This window comes from Halictus rubicundus, chromosome 3, assembly GCF_050948215.1.
Source record: "Halictus rubicundus isolate RS-2024b chromosome 3, iyHalRubi1_principal, whole genome shotgun sequence".
Lineage (NCBI taxonomy): Eukaryota > Metazoa > Arthropoda > Insecta > Hymenoptera > Halictidae > Halictus > Halictus rubicundus.
Genome location: NC_135151.1, coordinates 12,104,524 through 12,130,146, shown reverse-complemented (window position 1 = coordinate 12,130,146; position 25,623 = coordinate 12,104,524). Strand labels below are relative to the sequence as shown.

At 41.6% G+C, this 25,623-nt stretch overlaps 1 protein-coding gene across 2 annotated transcripts in view; it reads left to right on the top strand.

Annotated features, from left to right (window-relative positions):
* LOC143352708 (uncharacterized) overlaps positions 1–25,623 on the top strand; it is a 59,938-nt gene that overhangs the window by 10,420 nt on the left and 23,895 nt on the right. For both annotated transcript variants that reach the window (XR_013081991.1, XM_076785414.1), the window contains exons 3-4: positions 11,371–11,554; positions 13,442–13,712. Coding sequence is in view for 1 of the 2 variants with exons in the window: in XM_076785414.1 (XP_076641529.1) it covers positions 11,371–11,554; positions 13,442–13,712 (455 nt within the window). In the remaining variant the exon portion in view is untranslated. The remainder of the gene's footprint in view (positions 1–11,370; positions 11,555–13,441; positions 13,713–25,623) is intronic.

Genomic DNA, 25,623 nt, shown 5'->3' with positions numbered 1-25,623 from the left:
TATGCGACATTAAGCTTTGTAACGTTGATTTTCTGTCGAGCGCTTGATTCTGAAATATTAACATAGGTTGTGAACTCTAAAATAATTACGTTATACTACAAACTTCGTATTGTGACAAAGACGGGACACTAAACGAATGATTCATAGAACTGAAATTTGTATAAAGACCAAAACACAATTCATCGAATGAAGTAAGACCTAGATTAATGAAAACGATATTATTAATATGAAATTATGAACTGTTTTTACATTATCACTCGCTTAAGAACAATTCATAGTATACCGGAATGAAAATTACTCTTCACAACATTTTCTATTGCTGTTAAACTTTAATATTTCATTACAAAAATATTATTACAAAATGCTTGTTTGACTATGTATAGCGTTTGGTAGTGGCATTATTTTATTGTGTACGCTTTGAAACTTCTATCTTTCACCTGTTCCGAACTTTTTGAAATGTAACTCCGTCTCGACGTAAATTATGAGGTTGCATTTGTTAAGATTTCAATTGACTTTCCAATCAGTTAATGCATATGAATCCAGAAATCTGAAACTCATTTCGACCCTTCTGGAAGATCCAAGCGCTAATAACTAACGACGCGTAGATCCAATAGGAAAGGGAAGAGGCAGAGATTGACTTTTCAACTGTTGATGGCGTATCCTGGCGACGAAAATCATCTTCATTAAAATTGTTACGGTCGGTTCCATTCGTTGCTCGCGGCCGTCGCACGGATCACGAACCATGTCACGATACTCACGTGTCCCGGCGAGTAACTCTTGTAGCCTTGATTCAAAGTGTCAAGAAATGATGTATATTTTCATCGTATTGCCTACCACGCTTAACGTCATTCGCTGGCCACATACTCTTTTTTCATAGCGTCACTTCTTTCTTCTCGGCAACCTATTTTTCAATAATTTCCACTGAAATGGCAAAATGTGGTTATTCGTATAAAATGTATCAAAGAAAGTACTGAATTGATCACGATATGAGCTTTCCAAGTTTCACATTTGTCAATACAATATTTAATAAATTCAATGTTTGCACCGTTTATTTTGCAGCACTCTGATAGACCTGCTTCTTTAGTAAATTTTCAACGTATGCTGTTTTATAGTAACAACGTACACTTCCAACTCCATTGATACATCAATATTAATCTTGCCAATATTGATCGATATCAAATCAAAACTTGTTCATCAATTTGACTATATTAGGTTGTCCCGAAAGTTTGTTTCGTCATCGATTAATGTGTTCAATGCAAAAGACTAGTTTTTTTAGGAAGACAAATGGAATGGATAAGAGGAAGTTTCGGAAAAAGTAAAACAATAATCAACAGATGATCATGTTTTTTGTTCATGTCACCTAGTAATATTAAACATTCACATTGTGAAAAGAGCTTTTGGAACAACCTAATATTTTCTTCTGTAGTGAGAGAAAAACACGTTTAATCAGTAATCGAGATAATTCAAAGAAAGGTGCTAAAAGTATGCAACAAATTCAATGACATTGTTGCTGCATTAATTACTTCTTTTCTTCCAAAAGTACCGTAACCGTGTTTCTGAATATTAATTACGACAGTCGAATTGTTTTCGCTTATCGTCGAAGATCGATACGCGGAGAGACTCGCCGGCAGAGTTTGATTTGCACGATTAATTATACAGTATCGTACTGTCAATAATTCTGTGAACGATACGTTATTCGATACGCGACGGGTTTTCTCGGTAGCAATATCGTGTCGGGATTCATGGAAGTTCTTCGTATGTCCTCGGTGACGGACAATGCGCGCACGGACTTCCCCCGAATTTCGAGCAGAAAAATCATTCTCGTCTTCAACAACAGAATGCAACATATAACAGTCCCAGACGAGGAGACGAGGGACAAGTACACACAGACGATGACATTCGGGACGGCCCCCTGCGTCAACTGTTCCCGTAATTTCTACGATCGCGGTGACTCAGATCAGTGACTTGACGACTGGGTAATGATTGTACGTTAATTATGGTTAAAAATCGGTTGCGGTAATTTCGAGCTCGAACGGAACGTCCGAGTCGGCTCGGATTTTTAGCGACATTTCTCTGAATCGCGACTCTTCTTGCTACACGTTGAAATACTTCGTGTAAATCATTTTTGGGCTCGAATAAAAATTGTCGGACTAATATCGATTTCTTTTGAAAAAGTATTCCGAACAGTGAATTCCTAACTTGAAGATAACTCCTCATAACTTCTCAGTTTGACCCTTATGAAAGAACAACCATTTTATAATTAAAATAGCATATGAAGCTTACTCTAGATGATTAAAAAAATAATTACACAGATACAAGAGGAGGGTAATATAGGGTAAGGTTAGAGGGTTATCCTATAGGGTAATATAGTGTTTTTTTATCAAGTAAGAGAATACCTGTGACATGACAATATAAGACGAAAATCGATGCAAAATAAATTACGTTTTGAGCATCATGTTTAGGTTACTAATTAAAAATCTGTCCAATCGATCAATGATGATGCACCATTAGGTGTACCTACCAAAGTTGGGCCAAAAAAAAAACGTAGACAGTGATGCACCGTGCGAGAGATCTTTTTCGAGATTTTAGTTGTTCAAATCGGCAATCGTAAATTGATCTCCGTGTGTTAAATCATAAACTCCACTTTGAAGTACACGACATTGGCGAAACTATCACAACGTAACAACTGCTGCATAGCTATTGGTTGCGAATAATTAAAATCTGCCAGTGGCTGCTTTTCGTCTCTGTCTTTCATGACGGTACGTCACTGCCTACGCTCGCGCTGCCATGATTCATCCTACTATCGGCGGCTCGTCATATTTAAACGAAGTTTTCAGTTGTTCATTGAAAACGAAGCCGAAACTACAATTTTTCTATTCGTCGCTCGTCGCGCAAAATTACGCTCGAACTTTTCTCCCACCTGAAACCGAACACCTTGCGTATTAATCAATATCAACAACTGACTCATTGTGTTGTCGCGCTCTGTTTTTCGAAAGCGAAGACCCGATATACATTGGTAGTCATAATAGCTGTCCTGTGTCAACGAGTTGACATGAGACTGCTAAACAAGATTGATGGACCACTGAGAAAATCTCCACAGTTTGGTCGATTAGGCTACCGAACATCAAGTTCAATCGTCATCTTTACAATTTAATCTGTTGCTTGTTTGTCAATTTGACGGAATGATAAAAAGTGATCATGATAAATTCTTTCGTTGCAAATGGGAAACTATTTATTCAGAGTTACTGAAAATGTGTTAAATTCACGCGAGGAATGGCAACGAAACAAAACTTTATTTTTGAGGAACATCAATAGCATCCTATTCCATTTGATTATTTTTCAGATAAAATATTCTAAAATAAAAAAATATTCTAAAACGATTGTAAGAGGAGTGTAATAAAAACAAAGTTTTTTCTTTTAAACAGTGGGTCGAAAGTAATGTAACAATTTTCTTAAATTCTTCTAAGGGCTTCATAGTTTTGTGTCTCGTCTACTCATTTCTTTTATAAACACATAAAATCCGCAGTCCAATTATTAGGTTGGCGCAAAGGTAAGGGCAACTTGAAAATGCTACAACTCAACTCAAGCTCATCTTTATGATTCCAAATAAGAATCAGTAGTAACTTAAAAAAACATTGATTTATAAAGTACAAAGCAAATTCGGCCATTACTTTCGAGCCACCATATTAATAAAATAAGTAGGGATACAATACGCACATGAGATTAAAGTGTTCCTTTAAAAGTACCAGATCACGACAAATCAGGTTACAATGGAACCGCAAGGTGACGAAAACTAGTTAAGTACGCATCATTTTTCGCGTTAACGCGCACCGAGGGCAATTCGCAAGCATATAAAAGTGTTCCAGCTAGTAAATGACCGAAACGAATGATTTTTATGAATTTTGTCTCGCAACGAATCTTAATACCACACGCAATCTGCTGTGTAATATCAGAACATCGCGATAAAACAGAATCATCGTCGTCGTTGAAAGCTTTTATAATTTTTTCCTTCATACATTTTCGTAAACTTTGCCCTCGCTGCATTCTCGGTGTAAAATAAAAACAAGATTGAACAGATACGTGGTAAGACGAGATCAACGTGCAAATTATACGATAGCTAGCGACGCAGCAATAGTAAATAATCTGCAAGAGCAGAAGCAATTTCGTCAAATGACCGAGCTCGCATTTTTTACTTTATTTAAAAATCGAAATAAACACAACATCTGTTATCTTTCAGCCAGTTTCGGTGGTTGGTAGGTTCAGCGTTGAATACACGCGTTCGCAGTTTGTTCGTTCGAGGTTCGCGTGAACGGTGGAAAATTCGAGAGAAGCGAAATTGGTCGCGGTGCGAACGGAAAGGAGAGACAGTGGTCGCCAAGAAAACTTCGATTCCTCTTTTTACTTGGTCACAGGAAGTCGTACGTAATAGCGGTACGGTCTGAGGTCAGAAGGAGGTATAACGACGTCGGGTACAACACCGACGACGTCCGTTCCGCAAACTTAAGCCCGTAAAGGTTTCGGGGATGCGCTTTCTTCGTTCTCAAATCTGAAACGCGCCGGAGCGTTAGTAGTGCAGAGGTGAGCGGCTCGGGTCGTTACTTCCGCTTACCAAGTGAACCGCCGCTGGTCATTCGATTTAAAAGTTTAATCAGGGACCTATAAAATTACGAGTTCCTCTGTCTGCGTTCTCAGTTCGATCGGCATCCGACGCCAGAGTTTCGAGCCTCGTACTAGCGGAGACCGGAGCGAGCGACACAGTTTTCAGTTTTTCAATCTGTTTCTTCGAATCAATTACGTTAAACAAACTATGCTAAAATATTCCTCGGACCCTCCTCCTTTACATAGCGTGAGCATAACTTTCAGAAAAATACGCACGGAATAAGTTATAAACCAATCCCCACCGCGCGGGGCAGGTTGATACATTCTATTTTTTATTAATGTATTTTTTCATTCTACTTCTTTTATTATTAGGTTGTTGCTTGGAGTGATTTTAATGAATTATGCTCTATTTCTTCTGTTCTGCTCAACAGAAAATTACGAAAACAGTTCATAAACATTCCACCTAATAGCACACATTACTGTGATCTTTTTTAGAATTTTTGGTTGCAGAATCAAGCAGAATATTTACTTTTGCCACGTCTGCGCATACAGACGTACACTCCATCACAACGAACAGTTAACTAATAAACCTCAAATGGCTATATATACACAGTGTCCAGATAATTGTTTGTTGTCTCCCCTAGCTTTTGCTTTCGAGAAAATTGACTTTGAAAGTTCGCGAGCGAACATGGTTACAGAATCTTCATGAATTTATATTTCAGACTAGTTGTACGCGTACTTTCAAATAGGCTAGTCATTCGAAAAGAAAGACTATGATATTAATGAACAACCTGAGACTAATACATTGATATTCTTACATTTTTTACTCTATCTTTTTATTTAATTTTGTCGAGAAACACTCGGACATTTTTCAACATTTTATCAACCGGAAGCCTGTTAATCGGCTTTCGATGACCGAGCTGAATGCAGAGGAAGTTCTATAATTTTCTTCTAAATAATAATTGCGCAAGGAATTGGTACGCTATATAAATTCCAAAAATTTGTTGAACGATCACAGAAAATTGCTGTTGCTTTTGAACAATTTAACGAACAAATTAAATCTCCGATTTAAAAAAACAACACCGGAAAATTGTCGGTAGGTAAAGCGTTTTAAGATTGTGCAGCAGGATACGTTTCGCTATCCGTGCTGATACGCGTATACCCGAAGTGAAAATCATGCAAATCGAACATAACGGAGGTGAGTCGATCACTATATGAATCACGGTACGGAAAACGCTTTGGTAGAGGTTCGAGAACGTTAACTGTTAGCTCGCGCGTCGCCGAACGCCAGTAAATCGTTGATCGGTAGTTTTAAGGTCGCCGCGCGCCGTTCTGTCGAGTAATGTAAGGGTGTGTTCGGTCGTCGCGATTATTTGAATAAAATGCGCCACCACGTCAGACGTCAGGCGTCTGCGACTCGGAAAGCTTTCTCTGCTTCTCTGCTCGAAGGAAGGCTGACCCGAAAGGGGGGGAATAATTTACTCGGGGAATCGGCAAGTGTGTGTCGTTGAAGGAACCCCATTCGCCGTGAGCTTGCTGCCAGGTTGCTGCGTACTGAACCGTGCACGGGTTTTCACTGTTTCGCCAAGATTCATGAGCCTCGACGGACGTGCCGATTTAGAGGATCGGTCTCGTGTGTCCTTTGTCTCGCCCCGCTTTTCTGCGTGCCCAGCTCGGCTCGCTCTTTCTCTATCTCTCTCGCTCTTTCTCTCTCTCTTTCTCTCTTTCTCTCTCTCTCTCTCTCTCTGTGTGTCTCTTGTGTCTCGTACAAATATCCACCTCTCGGGCAGCAGCAGCCCGCAGGCCTCGTAATTCGTGCGGTCTCGGGCCAAGCCGCCAGAAAAATTCTTCGCACCACGGGTCACTTCCCGCCACCAATAATTTCCATGGAACCTGCAGCCTATTAACGAGCTGAGCATTACAACTTCGCCGCCGTACTCCCGCGAAATATATAAACAGTTCGAATATGCACCGACACTGCCATCGATGTTCGGATACTATTTAACGCGTTCGCCCCTGCACACTGCAACGTTATGCCCATTTTCTTGGTCGCGTGATTGTTACCTTAGCCCTTCTGCATTCTTCAAAGCTAGTACAAAAAGTTAATTTATATCATGTACATATTACAGTAAAAATTAATTTCTAAACGTGGTGCAAATACATGTACCCATCTATCTCAATAATCGTAAATTAAAAATACTAGATCCCGTAAACTTAGTGTTGAGAATGCGATTGTATTACCTGCGACGTACTAAAATTGTTAAGAAGAGGAACGTCTATGAGAAACGTCCGTGCAGCTTCTATTTTTTGGATTAACAATTTCGTCGCGAAAATTATTTTCTCGCTGCACACTCATCGCAATGTGAGGTTCGCGTACATATGTATATTACATGGGGACCTTCGACGACGATGCCCAGGATTAATATTTCCGATACGACACAGGCTCATTGCATTTGCAGTTGGAAACTGCTTCCTCTACACTTGGTACAATCACCCCATATGAATCATTAAAGAAACAATACTCAAGGCAGTGGCGTATCTATCATATGCGTGGGTGGTGCAGCTGCACCGACACCGTTTGAACCCGAAGAATCTTGACCGTGAGTTTTACGGTTTTCCTTTTGCCCGACGGTTGTTTTTCTTTGTTTCACCTACCGGAAATGTTTTTATTATTTGGAAGCTTCTCTTTCGTTGACGCCTGGAATCCGATAGACGTGATTTTTGCGACATTTATAGACGGTTGATAGATGCGATAGATACAGTAATTTTGAATTAAAAAGTCTGATCAGTGAGCACTGATTTTTATGTGGTTGCTCCAAATAATTAACTGATATAAATAAACGTTCCCTGTGCTAAAATGTTACACTACAATAAAATTGACAATAAAATCTTTGTGTATTTTCAGCATGGGAAAACGATAGTCTGTGAACAATTTTTTTATTCAATTTATTCTCATTTTCTTACAAATATTCTACTATCAAAGATTCTGAGCTCAAAATATTGGCATGCTCATGAAAAGATCTCGTTGCATTAGTTCTACAGTTACTGTAAATTATACAACACTTAAAAGTATTTCGGATATGTGTATTATTCATTATTTTACTGGTTAACTATGTCATTTTACATGTTGAAGTATGTATCTTCACGAATCTGTTATTTACTACTCCTACATCGTTGGAAATGTTAAAGTTAAATATCATAGAAACGATTGGTTTTATCACTTACATTTACAGAAAAATCTGCATACTTCTTTGCTTTAATTGATTAACCCATTTGCATCATTAGCGTATATATATGCTCAATTTTCCTGGTCACTATCACCGGAGCGTATATATATATAAATTTATTTAAAATCTATTTTATTTTTATATTTTTATACTTATTATTTGTTTTATATTTTCATATTTATATACAAGGTGAATGATGGGTAAAACTTTAGGAATAGATTCCTAATGTTTAGAGAAGACAAAAAAAGTTGTATTAACGTAGGTTCAGAAATGATTAGTGTCTGAGTTATTAAAGTTTTTGTGCCACAATTCTCATCACATTGTCTTGACCCCATCCCGTGCTATTTACCTAAACGAAATCCGGGCCCAAGCGGTAGGGGTCAACGCGCGGTAAACAGACCAGAGTGAGGCTCGAAAACAGTTGCAATACTAGCCGAAATATAAATACCTGCGAGACAGACTCGCGATGTTTACGTTTGGCAGATTTTCACTCCGCTAGTCCTACTCGTGATGTTTACGTTTGTGCAAAAATCTTTATCACGAGCCAGACTCGTTAAAATACGGGAAGGGGTTGAAGGAAATGTTCAATATGTCCAACTCCTGTCTCAATACAAGCCTCAGCTCGTCGCCGCGTAATTGAGCTCCGAACACGCTCCCAAATAAAATATAAATTGTAAACAAGAATGATACACCTGTATAACGTAAACATAGACCGGCGATCGCTCCAAAAACATTGTTGGTGCCATTAAACGGGCCTTTAAGACGATGTGACGAGAATTGTGGCACAAAAACTGTAATAACTCAGAAACTAATCTTTCCCGGACCTATGTTGATATACCTTTTTTTTCTTCTCTAAGCATGCGGAATCTATTCCTAAAGTTTTGCCCACCATTTACGAAACACCCTGCATATTTGCTCGCTACTACAAGACGGTAAAAATTCGACTGTTTGAAGTATCGCGCATCAAACACACAAATATTCGTTTGCATCTCTCTCTCTCTCTCTCTCTCTCTCTCTCTCTCTCTCTCTCTTATTGATTAAATTAAATGATCTCGTTAAGAGTTCACCTTAAGTATACACACGGTAGTCATCTTCGCTACCAAGGGACGGTAAAGAACCTAAAAATGAACCATCCGAATTCAAGGGATTCGATTTACGGTTCGAAATGTCGCGCATGAGGGTCCCTGCCCTATCAGTTTTTTTCTGTCTCCCACCCACAGCTATTCAACAACGCGTCTGAAACGCGACATTAAACCGACACCTCATATCGATCTCGCTTATCGATGCTATAGTTCAACCGGCGAACAGTAGCGTGTTCCCAGAGCATATCGCGGCCGGTCGTTTGTGCCCGGGTATATTATTAGCAAAAAAATCTCGGCTACTAGCCGGCCGAACTTTATTGAATGAAAATGCCGGCTACGTTTTTGTCTCCGTCAGCATCTTTCGCGGGACCGAACGAAACAATGGCTATTATGTGGTACACTCGCGTGCCTGTATACATATATGCTTGCGCACACGTGTGTATCACATGTTTTTCAATTTCTACACATACTCGCGTACGCGAAACTTCTCCACGAACACGAACACTTGCATGGACACTCGCGCATACACACGCACACACGTGTTTCGTATATATAAATGCGCACCTGAGGGGGTTAGGGGGAGGTAGTGGAACGCGCACGGACAGCTGTTCCTACTATTATACCCCGCATGGTCACATTATGCCTTAAGGACAATCGTGGGAATTCCATTAAGTGGCCTTGAATGGTTCATTCATGTCGATCAACTCTTTTCCTAACAGGGTTGACAGATCAATCGGCCGGAGCACGAGGCGATCCGTAGGATTTCTCCTGCTACGTTTACCCATGGCGCTCGCCTTGCCATGCCATGCCATGCCATACCATACCATGCCATGCCATGCCATGCCATGCCATGCAGCACCGAGCCGCCTCGTCTTCAACGAAACTGAGACGCCAGAGTCAATTACCTTGCCGTGTACGCTGTACGAATCGATCTCTTGTTCTTGCTGCGCTCCGCTCTCGTTGCTTCGGTATCGAACGAATCGAATGCTATTCCCTCCGCGTCGTTTATGGTCGGGCACTTCTCTCTCTCTCCTGCTCGGGAGCCCGCGACAGTATTGCTCCAGGGCTCATGAGTGGTCAACAATCTCAAAGAAACGCGATCTTTAACTTTTCCCGGTAACGCTGATCCTTCAGCCCCGACGGCTGTACAATATTCCAAAATGTATTCTTAGACTAAGGATTTTATGTGTTAATGTTGCATTCCTCAGATTGTTAGCAAAGGACCCCAGTGTTGCACTGACTCATCTCGTTGCAGCGAGTGTGCACTGTGGATTTTATGCGTTTAGGGATATAAATGAGTGATACATGAAACGGTGGGAAGGGTTATGCGAATATCAACGCCTAACTCAGGGAGCAGGAGTATACAATAATCTCGAAGCAACGTAATCCCTAGGAATTTTTTCTGCAACAGTCGTTCGAAGTCCGTGCAACTGACTCTGGCCAAAATTCCAAAATTTATTACCAGAATGTGAATTTTATGCATTCAAAAAATAAAAAAAAATATAAAAGGACGGATGGTCACTCAAAGGCTTGTGGGTAGTTAACAATCTGAAAGAATCGCGATCTTTAGGCATCTACTCTGGAAAAGCTAATCCTACGGTGTCATGCAACACACGTTGTGCAGTACAAACAAGTTACGTTTGTTACTAACGACTTAACACGTTGGCCAGCAGCCTCCGCACTTATGCGACGTCCACGACCCTTGCAGTTTGCGTGTATAATAAAACTGGAATTGATCTTATTTACCATTGTCACTGAAGCGTGACTCGGGAAGCTTATAATTTTGTTTATATTTTACAATCTAAACGTTTCGTAGAACGACATCAGCGAAGTTCATCGTCGAAATAAACGGTGGCCGCGAACGTATCATTAGGTGTACGTTTATTGGATTTAACAGCATCGGACAGCGCAAGAAAAAAGTATGCAAGATTGCCGAGCACATATAGTAAATCTTAATGAATAATAAGAAGGAACAGATTTAACCGGACTGTTTCATATTAAAATTCAATTGATTTTGATTCATAGTGCCTGGGTACACGGTGCAAAAAATGGCAATATGATAATTGCTCGGCAGAGTGGCCCATCAAGATTCAATCAATACTGTGACAGTTAGTTTTATAGTTTCAGAGTGTATATTTAAATACATCGAATCGCCTGGTTTCTTTTTTATTTTTTTATTTTTTTTTGTTCTTCTCGGGGACGCAGGTTGCAATTTAAGAGCGCCGCACGATAAAAGTTCGGTGGTTTTTAAATGCAGGCTCGAGCTTCTTCCGGTATGTTTTTCAAATAACAGTTTATCGCGATCGGTACGAGAGCCGAGTATTCGTTCAAGCGAAACGTTAGACCGCGCGCGCGATTTTATTGCACGCGCGAGCACAGCCGGATGTGCAGCGATTTCACCGTTAACTGCGCGAAGAAACGGTTCGGCCTAATGATTAATAAATCGTTTTTCGAATTTATAGGATGCTGGATAATTATGACAGGGGTGAGGTGACACCACCACCGGTGAGCAGTTATGGCGGTTCACCCGGACTCTTGGCACTTCATTCCTCGCTTTATGCGACACCCACGTCGAGGGCTTACGACATCGAGTCGAATATCGATGGCAATGACAGCTCCATACCCATCGATACCCAAATCATTTCGGTACGTGTTCACGTGTATGGCTCACAGCGGCGCGTTGCTCTCTCCGAATAGGCTCCCATATATTTTTCATACACGCGAAACCATTCGCTCGAACACGACGCACTCACAAACACACACACGCACACAGACACACCTACAACGTAGCTGTATATAATATATTTTGCAACCTTGTTTCATGTCATCTCTGAAACCGTATAAAACTGGGAGATCGACGAGGATGGCGGCCGAGTCGAAAGTGAATCGGTTCCTTTCGAAAGAAATCCTACACTTTCTAAATCCAAAGAAAATGATTAGACTTTGTATAACCTTTCATTACTGCGAACAGCAAAAACCTATGATACCATTTTTGAAAAGATTGTTATTCATGCGTTTATTGATCCCTATCGATTTGTCACAATTTTCACGGCCACTAAGTACATAATCAGCAGGTACTGAGCATCATTTGATTGTGAACGATGAGAAGAATCAGATTTTAAATTTCTTTCATCTTACCTTAAGTTTTTATTTCTGGCTTTTACACTTTTTTTTTGTAAAGTTGTTTATTCATGAAGGTCGCGTTAACTTCGAGGTTATTAGCGACCACACACTTACTGATTAGAAAGATTAAAAGGATTTAAGAACGTCAATATTTTATTTTGAACATAGTAGAATTATTAAAAACAGAAAGAAAATTCCATTCGGCTCCTGTTTGTTGTTGAACACCAATGTGTCAATTTGACATTAGAAAACAGATTAAAACATAAAACTTAGGGGTGTATAATACTAAGACAATTTTTCTCTCTGTATATTATTACGTTTGAACTTTTGTGACTGCTTAGTACGAAGACAATGATTTTAAAAATGGTTTCATTGATCCAATTTTGCTCCTCACTGTATATTATATACTTGGTTTAAGGTTCACAGTTTTATGATTTTTTAAACGTTTATTATTCACAGTTGCACGATTTCTTGACACGTTCTATTCACATTTGCCTTGGTTTTTTTCACACGATTTTGTTCCAGTAGTAAAACAACACGCGTTCATTGAATAATAAAACTATTTTACTAGGCAGCGTTTCAAATGAAATATAGAAATGCCATTGTTCGAACGGTTACTTCAGCTTTTCTCAAGTGCAGTGATACACGAATCTAGCTCAGCGTCGCCGTAAACTTTTCAGTGCACCCTCTAAATCTATCAATCCCACGAATCCCCATTATCGCGGCTCGCATTATTCCCGTCTATCTTTCGATCTCACGCGCATTATTCATTTTATTACATTACTATAGAAGTCTGCGTTGGCCTCGTGATCAACGGCTTTTTTTCACTCAGCATTGTTGCCGCGGCCGCGTTCAACCACCATTCATTAGTCGGTCGATTAATATCTCACCGGTAATTATGTATTAATAAGCGGAATCGAGCGCAAACATCAAGCTCGCGACTTTCCCCTGTTTTGACTAATAAGCTCGCAAATAATTGCGAAGAATGGTGGAAAGGACACGCCGATGTTGCTGTTGGCCGATTGCTCATCGACAATGATGGGCAGAGTCAAACATGCTTTTGTAATGTAAAAAAAAAAATGGAATGAAATACGAAACAGTGGACATTTCAAAGCGATCAATTTGTTTTCGATTTATTAAAATTCATTCGAAGAGGAAACATTTTTATTGGACCTCTGTCTGCCAGAATTGATCAAGACAATTTTTGTCAGTAATTTTGTCAAAAATGTGTAAGCGTAATATATTAGGAAAGAAAATCAATTTTAATTTCACTCCAAGATCCGCTGTCTAGACATAACAATCGAACACAATATCCAAATACATTTCGCATTCGAGACAACTAAATTACAAGTTGACAACGTATTTGCCTTTTACCTATCATCGATCGATTACCGTTCGCGAACGCTTCAGATACCGGGAATGCTATCCGGACCGGCTCAACAGCGTTTGGAAGACATGACTTGGCTAGCCTCTGGACCATCCCTCGAATATCAACAAGGGATCTCGTCGATTCCCGCCGGAGTGAAGATGTGCCATCCCGGTAGCACGGCCCAAAGGAGCCTGAAGGAGCAGCGGATACGACGTCCCATGAACGCGTTCATGGTCTGGGCAAAGGTCGAGCGCAAGAAGTTGGCCGACGAGAACCCCGATCTTCATAACGCCGATCTCAGCAAGATGCTCGGTAAGTTTCTACATGATTTACGAACCATTCCGCCAGTTTTTTCATATCGATCATCCACCATGTGTCTCCTAGCAATTGGCCAAAAAGTATTGTCGGAGGAAACTTGTGTGAACGGTTCTGCATGCAAGGTTTCCATGTTGGAACCGTGACAAACTACGAAACGATATCTTACGATTTGTTAAATTTACGGTTAGGGAAATTATGACAAAAATTGCTAACAATCGGAGTAGATACATGTAATGCAAAATATGCACTTTCAGTGTTGGTATTTCTAAAACCGTGGCTATAAAAAGGCTGTGTACGTTTAATAAAATGTTTGTTTATCATAACATTCATGGACAAAATCGACGATTTTTGTCTTCCAGAATGTATTTCATAAATTGTGAATGGTCTTCTGTTTAAAAAATGTCAGGCACGATGTTTTTACAAAAAAATCCGACATTGCTTCTTGGCCAACACAATATTTTATTGTGTCTGTTTGATTTTACAAATCTTGAAATGCACATAGTTCATTCAAGATTTTTCAAAATGTTCTTATCAGAGAAATTTTAACCTTTGAATGGTACCCTGGGGTGTTTCGTGACCCCAGTAAAATTTTACACCGCTCTGCGTTGATTGCAAGACAATTGCAAATATTTAAATGTTGTTAGTTAAAAGATTTAATTGTTGAAACCGCGCGTTCTTGTTCGAGGATCGTTTCGAATTTGAGCGGCAGCGAGCACCGCGTAATGAAGTAGGTTACTGCATACAAAGAAGTTGAAGAAGCATTGAAAATAGAAACTAAACGAGCGGAGCCGTAGAAAAACCCTTTTCTCCTGAAAAACAGGTCACGAGATAGCTGTGGGAATAAGAAAGTCGGAAAAGTCTGTGCGCGGTGATGGCGTTGTTATTAATTTAATTACTCGTCACACGATCAAACGTGAATGGAGATTCAAGCAGGGAGAAAGGGGAATAATCAAAGAGACTTCCGAGCGAATTTACTTCACCGCGAACATTGTTACATCGTTAGATGAACCACCGACGGTATCCTAATTGTCTGAGCTCGTTCATCGACGAATCAACCCTTAGCGGGCGAGAGGTTTTTCTATTAAGCTTTACACAGATTCGATAAATTCATTTTCGCAAGACTTTACAGATATAGTTTTTGAACCAATGATCTCCTAGGATCGAAACTTGGATTTTCGGCATTTTCTCGCCGAAATCTACAGGATTACATGAAAAAAAGTGAAAAATTTCTGGTTTCCTGAAGTAGAGTTTAACCCGAAAATTTGGTAGATATTGTTTGATAACAATCGTTTTTACACTGCTAAACGTTGGTGTTCGTTCGTAAAGGGTTAAATTCGCTGGGAAAAGTGTAAGGAATTAAATTGAAAAGGGAGCTGCGAAAATTTCGATTGATGAAGGATAGCAATAGCGTGTTTGGTTATAGTATAGCACGGTTTAATTAGGCCCCAGGCAACACGACTTCAATTCCAATCCTTCCGGCCGAGATTCCCTTCCCCGTAAGCACGTAGTTTTATGCCCATCTGAGAAAATTACAAAGATATCGAGTAGCGCAATTTAATACGTCGTAAATTCGCTGTCGCGACTCGAAGTGCATTCGCTTCCTTACGTAGGTGCCAACGCGGTGCATTAATATTAAAAGGCATATGCGCGATTGAATGTCGAGAGATTCAGCCTTCTATCATCGTCGTCGTTTTTCGATTAAGCTGTTCAACGGTGTTCGTCCTTCGACGAACTTTTTTACAAGGATGCATAGTATTTCTGTCGAATTATTTCTCCACGACAATATTCATGCTTGCTTCTGTTTCTAAATTAGCTTCTCCTGGATATCGTAATACGAAAATTATTAATCGGCTGTCCAGTTACATCTGCCTATTTTATTATTTGCTCGGTCTATCAATTGGATACGAAAATTCTCGAAAACGTTAAAGGTGTATGTTATGTATAGGATATCATTGCAAACCAGAGTAAAAAATGGTGAGCTTTTTAAGATGAGACTTTATTTAAATTCTTGCTGAATGCTATATTGCTTGCAAGCCGTATCGCATTTAAAATAAAATGGCAGATTGTAAAATCATTTGTTGCTAAAAGCAATTGTCAGAATTTAAGAGACATCGGTGCAAGTAAATATACCGTGTTACGCATGTCTACATTTTATATTTCACGTTTGCCTTAATGGGTAGTTAATTTTTAAAACAAGATTCCAAATATAGTCATTTTCTCAGCATAGAATTTTTTAAGTGCATTACATAACATTCTCAAGATACACAGGTGAATTCCTGTCAATGCAGAAATATCATTAGAGTAACTTTCTTCGTTGGTCATACTGCAGAATTAGAGTTTTCTGAATGCATTCTACACAGAGTTCTATTACAGAACAATTCTTCAGCATGATTCAGAACATATTAGAGTATATTTTTAGCTTTCGAGGCTTCGTAGATCATGACATTTACTTTATCAAATTGTCACTGATTGCAAAAAGAGAACAAAAACATTGGACGATTATCAGCATGCTCCAGAATGAATCGTGATTAGTGTGTTAATACGTACACATTCCATAAGTATTTCTTGATCGAATAACCTAACCTCATATGCAACAGCCTAATATGTTATTAGCTCCCTTTAAATTGAAATGAAACTCTATTCGATCGTAGTCAATATTTACGAATAAATATAAACATTCTTTTTCCCTCGTAGATGACAAACGCCGAAGAAGTTCTAAACGGATAAAATCGTATAAATTTATTTTCGTCACGAACGCATATTTCGTCGTCTACACAATAACAAAAACATGTTCGCATATCATCGGCGGCGGTGTAGCATCAAAACAATCGCGTTCCTTGACATTGTCGGCGGAATCGATGCGTTCCCAGTGAGTCAAGCGTTTCCGAATTAGCGCTGCGCATTCCCAGCCATTCAAACGGGAAGGAGGGAGGCCCGCGGTTCGATTCTTTGAAATTCCGAGGCTCTCGAAACCGAACACGACCGTATAGCAGTGTCGCGTCAATTTCCACAATTGACAAACGAGCTCTCTTAAGAGGGGTTAACGGTTAGGGAATGATTAATAAAGATGCGCGAGCACGCGCATCACCGGATATAAGGTCTCACACAGTTCCCGCGGAGGTGTACGTAAGTGCTGGGTGTCGGTGTGTCGGCTGGTTCTCGCCAACTACAGCCGAGAAGAGCCGATGGTGTACCATAGGGCAGAGTTGGTAGGTGAACCGGTGTGCGCCGTCGTCGGGACGCGTGCTCGTGTATCCTTTTTCGAGGAGGTGGAGGATGAGGAGAGAGAAAAGGTGGAGGAGGAAGAAGTTTGAGAGGAGAAGAAGACGAGGTGGTGGACGAGCGACCACGTCCACGTCCACGTCCACGTGCATAAGTCCGACATAAAACAGTCTCGCTCGCGCAAACCACGGCCTCGTGCTGAGGTACGGATGGTCTCTAACGGAGGAACAGAATGGATGGATGGATGGATGGATGGTTGGTTGGTTGGTTTGTTTGCTGGACGAACGAACGGATGGACGGACAGACAGATCGACACATAGCACGCGCGCATGAATATGTAGAATGTCGGGAAAAAAAGAAGAGGAAAAGTGGGGGCGGCAAAAGACTCGACGCGCATAGTAATCGGAGCCGCGTCATGCCAATAACATCGCACGTCGATCGCCTAATGTCCGATCGATAAACCTCTCTTCGAAAGTTTTCTTTGGCTCGCGCCGACCGCGCGATAAGTGGCCAACAACCGGCAAGCTGATTTACGCGTTTCCTAGCTAGACTGGTGAGGAAAATGGCTAGCGTTTGATAGTACCACGAGGAACAACCGTGGCGAGGAGACGACGCGACGACGACGGGAGAGAACGAACGCGGAGGGAGAGACGCGTGTGCCGCGTACGAACACGCGCGCGAATGACCGTGCTAAAACGGGCGCGGGTAGGTGGCTTACACACGAGGAGGGTTTACAATTTTCTGCACGACGCTCGTTCGAATGCCAGGAACGTTGCGGATGCCAATTGCCGATAATTCAAGGTGTACCTACCCACGATATAACGCTCGGCCACGATGCTGACAGATTGGCGGGTACCGGCGCAAACACCTCGCGCCGGGCGAACACCTCTTTCTTCTAGGCGAACGTTTTAGCGCATCGCGCGCCGCGTGATATCGCGGATATTTATCCCGGCGGATCGACGCCCCGACTGGGATACGTCCGGACAGCATTTTATTCCGGCCGAGCCCTGTTTCGAGGCAGCTATGCGCGCGAATATGCACCGCGCGGCTGGAGAAAGCATATTGTACCTTGACACGTTGATTGTCAACAATTTCCGTGAAATCACGGTAATCTGTTCAACCAAGTCGCAGCTTCAGTTCTATCACAGAGATTTCATTATTCGAGTTCTTCAGATCCTAACGAAATCTAGTATACGTTCAACTCCATTTTTACACGATTTCGAAGTAACACGGTCCAAGAAGACAACCGTCTTCCGCCTTTGCACACGGTCTATTCCCTTCAACACGATGCAAGAAAAAAAAAAACGGTCTTTGTTTTTTCATACGTGTAACAGTGAATTCTCTCGAGCTCCGCGACCCCTCACGGGGCATACCCCACGGTAGTGGGAACAATTCCGCGACGTTTATCATCCAGGTCTTGGCGACATATATAAAGAAATCACTGTATTCCCTCTGATATACTTAAAAAATTATCGTCGGTAAGTAATAATCTTTCTGGCGTAAGGGACCCAATTACTGTGCCCATATTAATTTTAAAGCATAATTAATATTAAAAAAGAGATATATAACATATATACTAACTGATTTTAATGGAAAAAAAATTTAACCCTTATCGCACGCTACAACCACAGAGACGAAGTACTGTTGTCACGTGAGAGGTGACTTACGACGGCACAGTAATTGGTACCCCTACAGTAATGGGATCCCTTACCCTAGTAAGTTGAAAATAATACAATGTTTCTTCCGAGTTCTCTTGAACTTCTCTCTATTTGAAATTGAGAAATTCGCAGTCTAGAGATAGCATATTGTTGGCTCGAACTGTCAGTTAATAATTTTCATTTCTTGAGTGTTGCTGGCCTGAGAGATGCAGTAACATCTTATGTATCTTAATTTTCTACGATAATGCATTCCGTCATCAATGTAATGTGTGACGCTGTGCACTCATACAATGTTCTTCCTTTAATAGTTCGTTTGTGTTCTACAAAATGATTTCTGATGGTTGTATATTCGAATCATCGTATAATTTATTGTTTGTTTTCGCCATTAAAACCCTACTACTCTGAAGACAGGAAAAAATGTTTTTCGAATCCATCACAGTAGGGAGATCGTTTAACGTAATTGATCGCAGCAGAGAAGTTAAAATTGTACACGTATCCACGCCGCGTTCGAATACTTTGTACCTGAGTCAACGAAGATCTACTTTCATCGCGACTTGCGAAATTGTTCAGTTACGTAGGAGTTTCACGAGAGGAAGCGTGTTCGATTGTACGTAACCTCCACTCCCATCGATGCTCTTTACTCCGCCATCAATCTCGTTCGCCGGTTATGACGGACGAACGCAACGAATGAATATAACATCCAGGTGTAATATTAGAAATCCCTGTCTTTTTACGATAAAATGAAAAATTTATACACGCGAATACTACTCTTTGAAATTCGTCCTATTCCGCTCTCGGAAATCGAACGTTTCTGATAATTACAGAATTTATAATTATTAGGTTCATCTAAACCTTTATTTATCAATTCGTTGTAAACATATTTTTAAAGATATTTCTTCTAGACATTTTCTCATTGTACTGAATTGAACAACTAGAAATTTGTTAAATTATTCGCCCCAAGCCGAGCAGTGAAATGACATTTTCGAACGACTAGGTCCCAAAATAGAACCGAGCGTTACTGACGATCAGACTGCGGATCTTTATGCGAAATAAAAATTAGAGAACAGACGGTGGACTACAAGAAACAGTAGCCACGTAAGAATCGTTGGTCCCCGAACGGGGTTAATTAGTCGGGGCCCGCGTAGAATCGCGGAGGAAAAACGGCTAGGGGGTGGGTTTGGGAGCCTGTACGATCCGCGGCCGATCTCTCGGAGGCGTTCGTTATCCGTGATCGCGTGGAAGGTGAAGGAGAACCACAGCGGGTCGTAGAGACGGCGTCGTTCATACAGGCCGCGCGACGCCACTGTCGCAAGACCACCTACGACAAATGTGGCAGCCTGCAAATAATACCGGGCGTGTTGTACCACCAACGACAGGAGAGATAGAGGCCTCTAACTGCCAGCACGGTATCGTGGTTTAGTGCCTCTGATTACCTGCGCCGTGTCCCCGTTCCCCACCGGGTCCCGAGAGCCCAGGACTCCTCCCCCGCGATGTGCCGTTGAAGCGGTCGCACGCGCACCATCACCATCACCATCACCATCACCGGACTGTAACAGCAACGGAGAGCAACGGAGCAACAGCAACGGGAACCACGAACGCTGGAACACACAGATGTAGAGAGAGGGGGGGGGGGGGGGAGACGATCGCGGCGTCCCGTTCTCCCGAGGAGAGCACACTTCTCTCTTGGCAGAGAGCGTATAGGTACCTGGCTGCCGAACGCGTGAGATTCGCGGCCTGGATAGGACTCTAAACGACGGATCAGGACGTTCAGTATCTCACAATAATGGCGCACGGTGGAAGGCCTCCGATAAGGTCGGCCTCGCAGCTAGATTTAAGGGACGACGACGGACCGAGAGCAGCGGACCCGTAGCGAACGTTCCCCGTACTTCGATTGAGAATTATTGGTCCGTGTACGGATCGCGTATACCCTAAGTACGTGTGTACGGTTCGTTGGTTGGGCCGTGGCCGTATTGCTACGAGGCGTATTGCTGGCTATTGCCTGCGAGAGGCGCCCGTCACCCGACACTCGACACCCAACGCACAATACAACAACGCAAAGCCTTTCCAAACCGTTGTTATAGTACGGCCGCGCGCGATTCTGTAAGTATATATAAGTACGTTCACCGGGCGGGCCGAGCCGGGCCGGGCCGGGCCGGGCCGCGGCTGGGCCGATTCGTTCTGTGAATCACGCCACCACCATTTTGCCGGCGAATGACGAAAAATCGCCGGACAAAAGGCGTTTCTTGTTCAGGCTGCTCGTTACACGCGGCCCCCGAACGATCCGCTTTGATAACCGTGGACCAGGTGGGCGGCCGATGTTCCCGTAATCGTCGGAAACGGTAAGAACACGGACCGGCTTGGTGATTGTTATTGGATTGTTTAACGCTTTGTCTGTCGGAAGCCTGTTAACACTTTGACTGCCGAACTAGAAATCTGAACAATTGCATAAAATCAAAACAAGTTATTTAATGAAATAAAAATTGAAAAAAATGGAATGTATGATATTGAATAGTCCTTCAACTTTCTTGCACTTTACAGATCCTAATCAAATTTGGTTCAATGAATATATTAACGTAAAAATTCATTTTAAAACCTGGACAAATAATTCCGTCACCCACATGTGGGTGACATAGCGCTCAACGTGTTAAGGGGGCATTTTTCTGGAAAATTAAAGAAAATCTTAACATTCACTTTCGAAACTTTAGGGATATTTTGTTAACCAATTGAACAGTATGAAAATATTTTTTTTAGCACAAAAGCGTGTATCGGAAGGTCATAAGAAAGCGTCATACGACTTCTTGTAAATAATAAGAAGAACTAAACTAAAAAATACCTCTTGTACTTGAAGACCATCTATTGTATTTATATCCCCAAAAGGTCTAGTCCCAGATGTCAAATAGTTATACGGGAAAAAATTCTTGCTTTCACTGGACGTCAGACGAGAAGCCCCCCTCCCTTAGATCGCGCAACCGACGCGACGTCGCCGGTGCAGGGGTGGCGCGATCGGATCGGTAATTGCTGGAGAAAGCGGACAACGATAACGCGGGCTTTCGCCCGTTTCCGCGCGAAGGATATTGATAATCGCGGACGAATGAAATCCGCGAAAGGTCACGGAGGAAGCATCGGCTCCGGCGGTGTGCTGGAATGATAACGATCGCGGCAACCGCTATCGGAGATCCCGCGGAATGACCTTTCCGGTGGCCGCTTGCGAAATAGACTGTAACGAAAAGTTTGCCGTTGCGATTGAAATTAACGTACGCGGCCCGGTGCGTAAGAATCGTTTGAACTCTCCGAGGGAAAGGCCTACTTTTCTTGGATGTGTACGTAGAAACGAACGGGCGGATGTACTTGTAGACGGGTACACCTCTTTCTTCGATACCATCCTCCTCCACCGCGGTCTCTCTCGCTCTGTTCGTTCCTGGCTCGTCTCTGGCGGCTGGCTCTCGAACAATAGCACCTTGGCTATACGGTGGATGAACTTCTGAGACTGGAATCGGCTCTGCCCACTCTATGAATTTCGTTTCCGTAAAAATGGCTATAGAGAAGAGAGGTCGGCCGATCTAAGAGGCAACCTACATCCTACCGAGGTAAACGTACCAAAGTACAGACCTCGCCGGTGGATATCAGCCGTGGCTCTCCGTATTACTCAAAAATAAAATAAGAAGAATCGTTTTGAGCCTCGGGACATCGCTACGTCGTGTCGAAACGCCGAACGTGAATTATTCGTGGTTCTAACGCGGTGGCACAGAATCGTAAAAAGCTGGATAAAATTCATGTCTCTGATCAAATTACACATTATTTGTTACAAGCGGGTTTTAGCAGTTTTTGGGGTCGCAGAATCTAATTCTGGTATCACTTGTTTAACAGAATGAGAAACTGTCTCAAAACTACACTTACAGGGGGTGTTTCGAATGTGATTTTGAACAATTAATGTCTTATGGACGTACCCTAGGAAGTAAATACTTAAAGAGTAATGTTAACGAAAGTTACAATTTTTTACTGATGTATTTGCATTCGAAAATGGGACATTCCCTACGCAACAACCTAATTTTCAGTCAATTATTACGGAAATTTTTATGATTTTTCACCGTAAAACAAAGTATTGTACGTGTTCATTTATTTATGAAGAAACTAATTTTCCCTATCACCCCGCTCGATAGACATGAAATGAGTCTGAAATCGTGAGAGCTGTTAAAGAATGGACGCGGTAGCCTGATTCGCTTATAATTTGAATGAACCGATATTCATTGACGTGGGTAATTAACGAATGCCTATACAATCTCTTTGTAAGAGGGTATTGCTAAACCGGCGTCTCGAATATGAATAAAACATCCTTTTGTAGACGTTCAGTCTATTGGTTTATTGTTGGAACGTTGATGAATTGCGTGTTCCACTGACGAACACAGTGGAGTAGGAAATTTTGTTATGGAAAAGCCAGTATATACAATGCGCACAGGTTGATCCTTACGCTGGGACTTCGAAAAGGGAGGGAACTTCGAGAGGGTCGATAACGTGTCTGTGCCATCGTGCTCTACCACTGCGATAACAATTGCACGAGTACGCGTAAGAAATGAAAACAATTGTGCGAAAAAAGAGGCAGATCTGCGTTTTGATGTCTGAACAATGTTGATCAGAGGCTTTCGCGAGTCTATACTTTCCGCTTCGGAATAGCCTGCTTCTGATTGAACAGTTTTACGCATTTATCTACTTATAACCAGACAGCTATGCATTTATGGCGAAAACGAGTAGCTGTAATTGGAAAGAGTTAAACGACAAAAAGACTTGTAACATACCTATATCTTATTTTTAGCTTACTAAAATTCTTACAGAAAAAAAGAAAGAAATTTCCAAGTGGTTCTATTTTCTTGCAACGTGTACGTATTGCGCGAAAGTCCGCAGTCCGCTTATCACTTTTCACTGTCCTAGCTGCACCGTCATTCGGCCGTCCATTATTTTGCATAAATTGCCACCGTTTGATTGAATATTTAGATCCACCATTCGCATAATTAATAAAATAACGTTACAGCCGTGATGCAATGTGCTAATACTTGCATAGATATGTGTGAAGAACGACGCAAAGCTCACGACTCTTCGCAGCGAGTTGAAAAGCAAACACCTTACCCGTGAAAAGCAGAATTCTGAATATTGAACAGCTAACATTGTAACGATTAACCTTTCGAATTGTACGTTGAAAATAATAATTTCCTACGAGAACACGACGAATCGAGGAAGATCGAAAAATTTGAACGCCGGAGTAGACGTCGGAATACTTTCGGAATCGGTGAACGTAACAGCGGTATCAATTCGCTGCAGGGCCCGACGAGCACAAACAAATTGTGAAATCGCAAATGGCCAGCCAACTTTCGGGATTGATGACATTTAAGTGACAGCCAATGGCGCCACGCGCGACACTGTGCACATTCCTGCTAGGCGACAAGATCTAGGATAAGCGTATGTGGAATAAATTTGTTTGGTATGTAAAAAGATTACATGTCTAAAACGCTCTTCCGCTCTATGTAAAGTCATCACCGGAGACTTGTTGAAAATCACTTCACAGTGGGAATAATTATTCTTCGCTTCATAATGATTTCACTTCGAATCACACAAACAATGACATCGCAGAAATAATTCGACGATCTTAAAACATTTGGAAAACGAAGTCGTTCATTCCCGCTTGCGTATGAATGTGCAACAAACGTGCTACGAAACTTTTCGGTCAGCTAGTGGTGCGTTCGTTAGATAACGTTTTTGCAACGGAAAATAAAGTAAATTCATGCAAAGTAAACATATATATTTTATGCAAACACACAGACATTTATTTCTTTTCTTGACAATATTATAGAGTTGAAAACAATACAAGAGTATCTTTAAATTCTTTGAATGCCTTTAGCGTTGTGCCTTTCATCTACTTATGTTTATTCCATTCTGGTCAATTATTATCATATTGAGTCGTTTCATTGCTATCGCGCGTCGACGTATCATCGAATTAGGTTTAGTCGCCAGCTGTTCCAGAGCCGATATCTTCGTCATGGAATCAAACGTTATTTCCTCTAATTGGTTAACTTCTAACTTTGTCGTAAGTTGCGTTTATCCACGGATCAAAGCGTTCGTTCTAACCGCGTTGCTCTAGGTGAAAGTTGAGGCGGGGGGTGGAAACGGCGTGGACGAACCGGGCGTCAGCATAATGCAAAAGTTTGTCCCCGAGTTTTCGAATCGGACGCCGAAGCATTATTCACCCTCGTCATTTTCTCCTCTCTCATCGTCGGCTGCCCGATTCACTCTGCAAACAGTTTGTTCTATTCGTTTTCTGCAGCGTTGCTCGATTAACCCGAGACAAGATCGGGCTCTGGTACGATCACGAAACTCATTTGTTCCTTTATATCGTCTGCACACTCGGCCTTCGCCGTGCATTACTTACGTCCGTTTAGATCCTACCTGCTGAACCTTGTTTCCCCTATCTGCGCTTAGGATCTTTCGGGGAATATTGTGATTATGCGTTCGTGGAAACTGTTATTGACAGAAACCGGGGCCACGGATGATGGATTTCGACGCTGAAGACGAACTTCGCCTATCTCTGCTCGTCCCGAATTAGCGATGCTCCGAACTGTCGTTATACTTGTTGCTAATACTCGATTCGCAATCCATTCCTCGACAACGTTACACTCGCTATTGCTTGGGCCTACATTGTCCTCTGTTCTTCTATTTATTCCTTTCATTCTTTTTGAGAAAAGAAACGAAAGCACTCTTTTCATCAAGATTCGATAAACTGAAGTATGAGATTTCTTTTGATTGTACGAATGGTGCCACATTTTAGCGTTTATCGAAAAATACGGAAGTGCTATGATCGTTAACTACGTCGAAACGAAAAACCAAAGTTATGAGCATGGCACTTGTACGGGCATAGAGAAGGTAAAAAATAGCGGTTTTTCATGTTTTTACCTGTGTGCCCCTACCTTGAAAAATTGAAAAAAATTCTACGTTAACAACCATAACGAGATGCTAAAACGGTAAAAATATGAACTTAG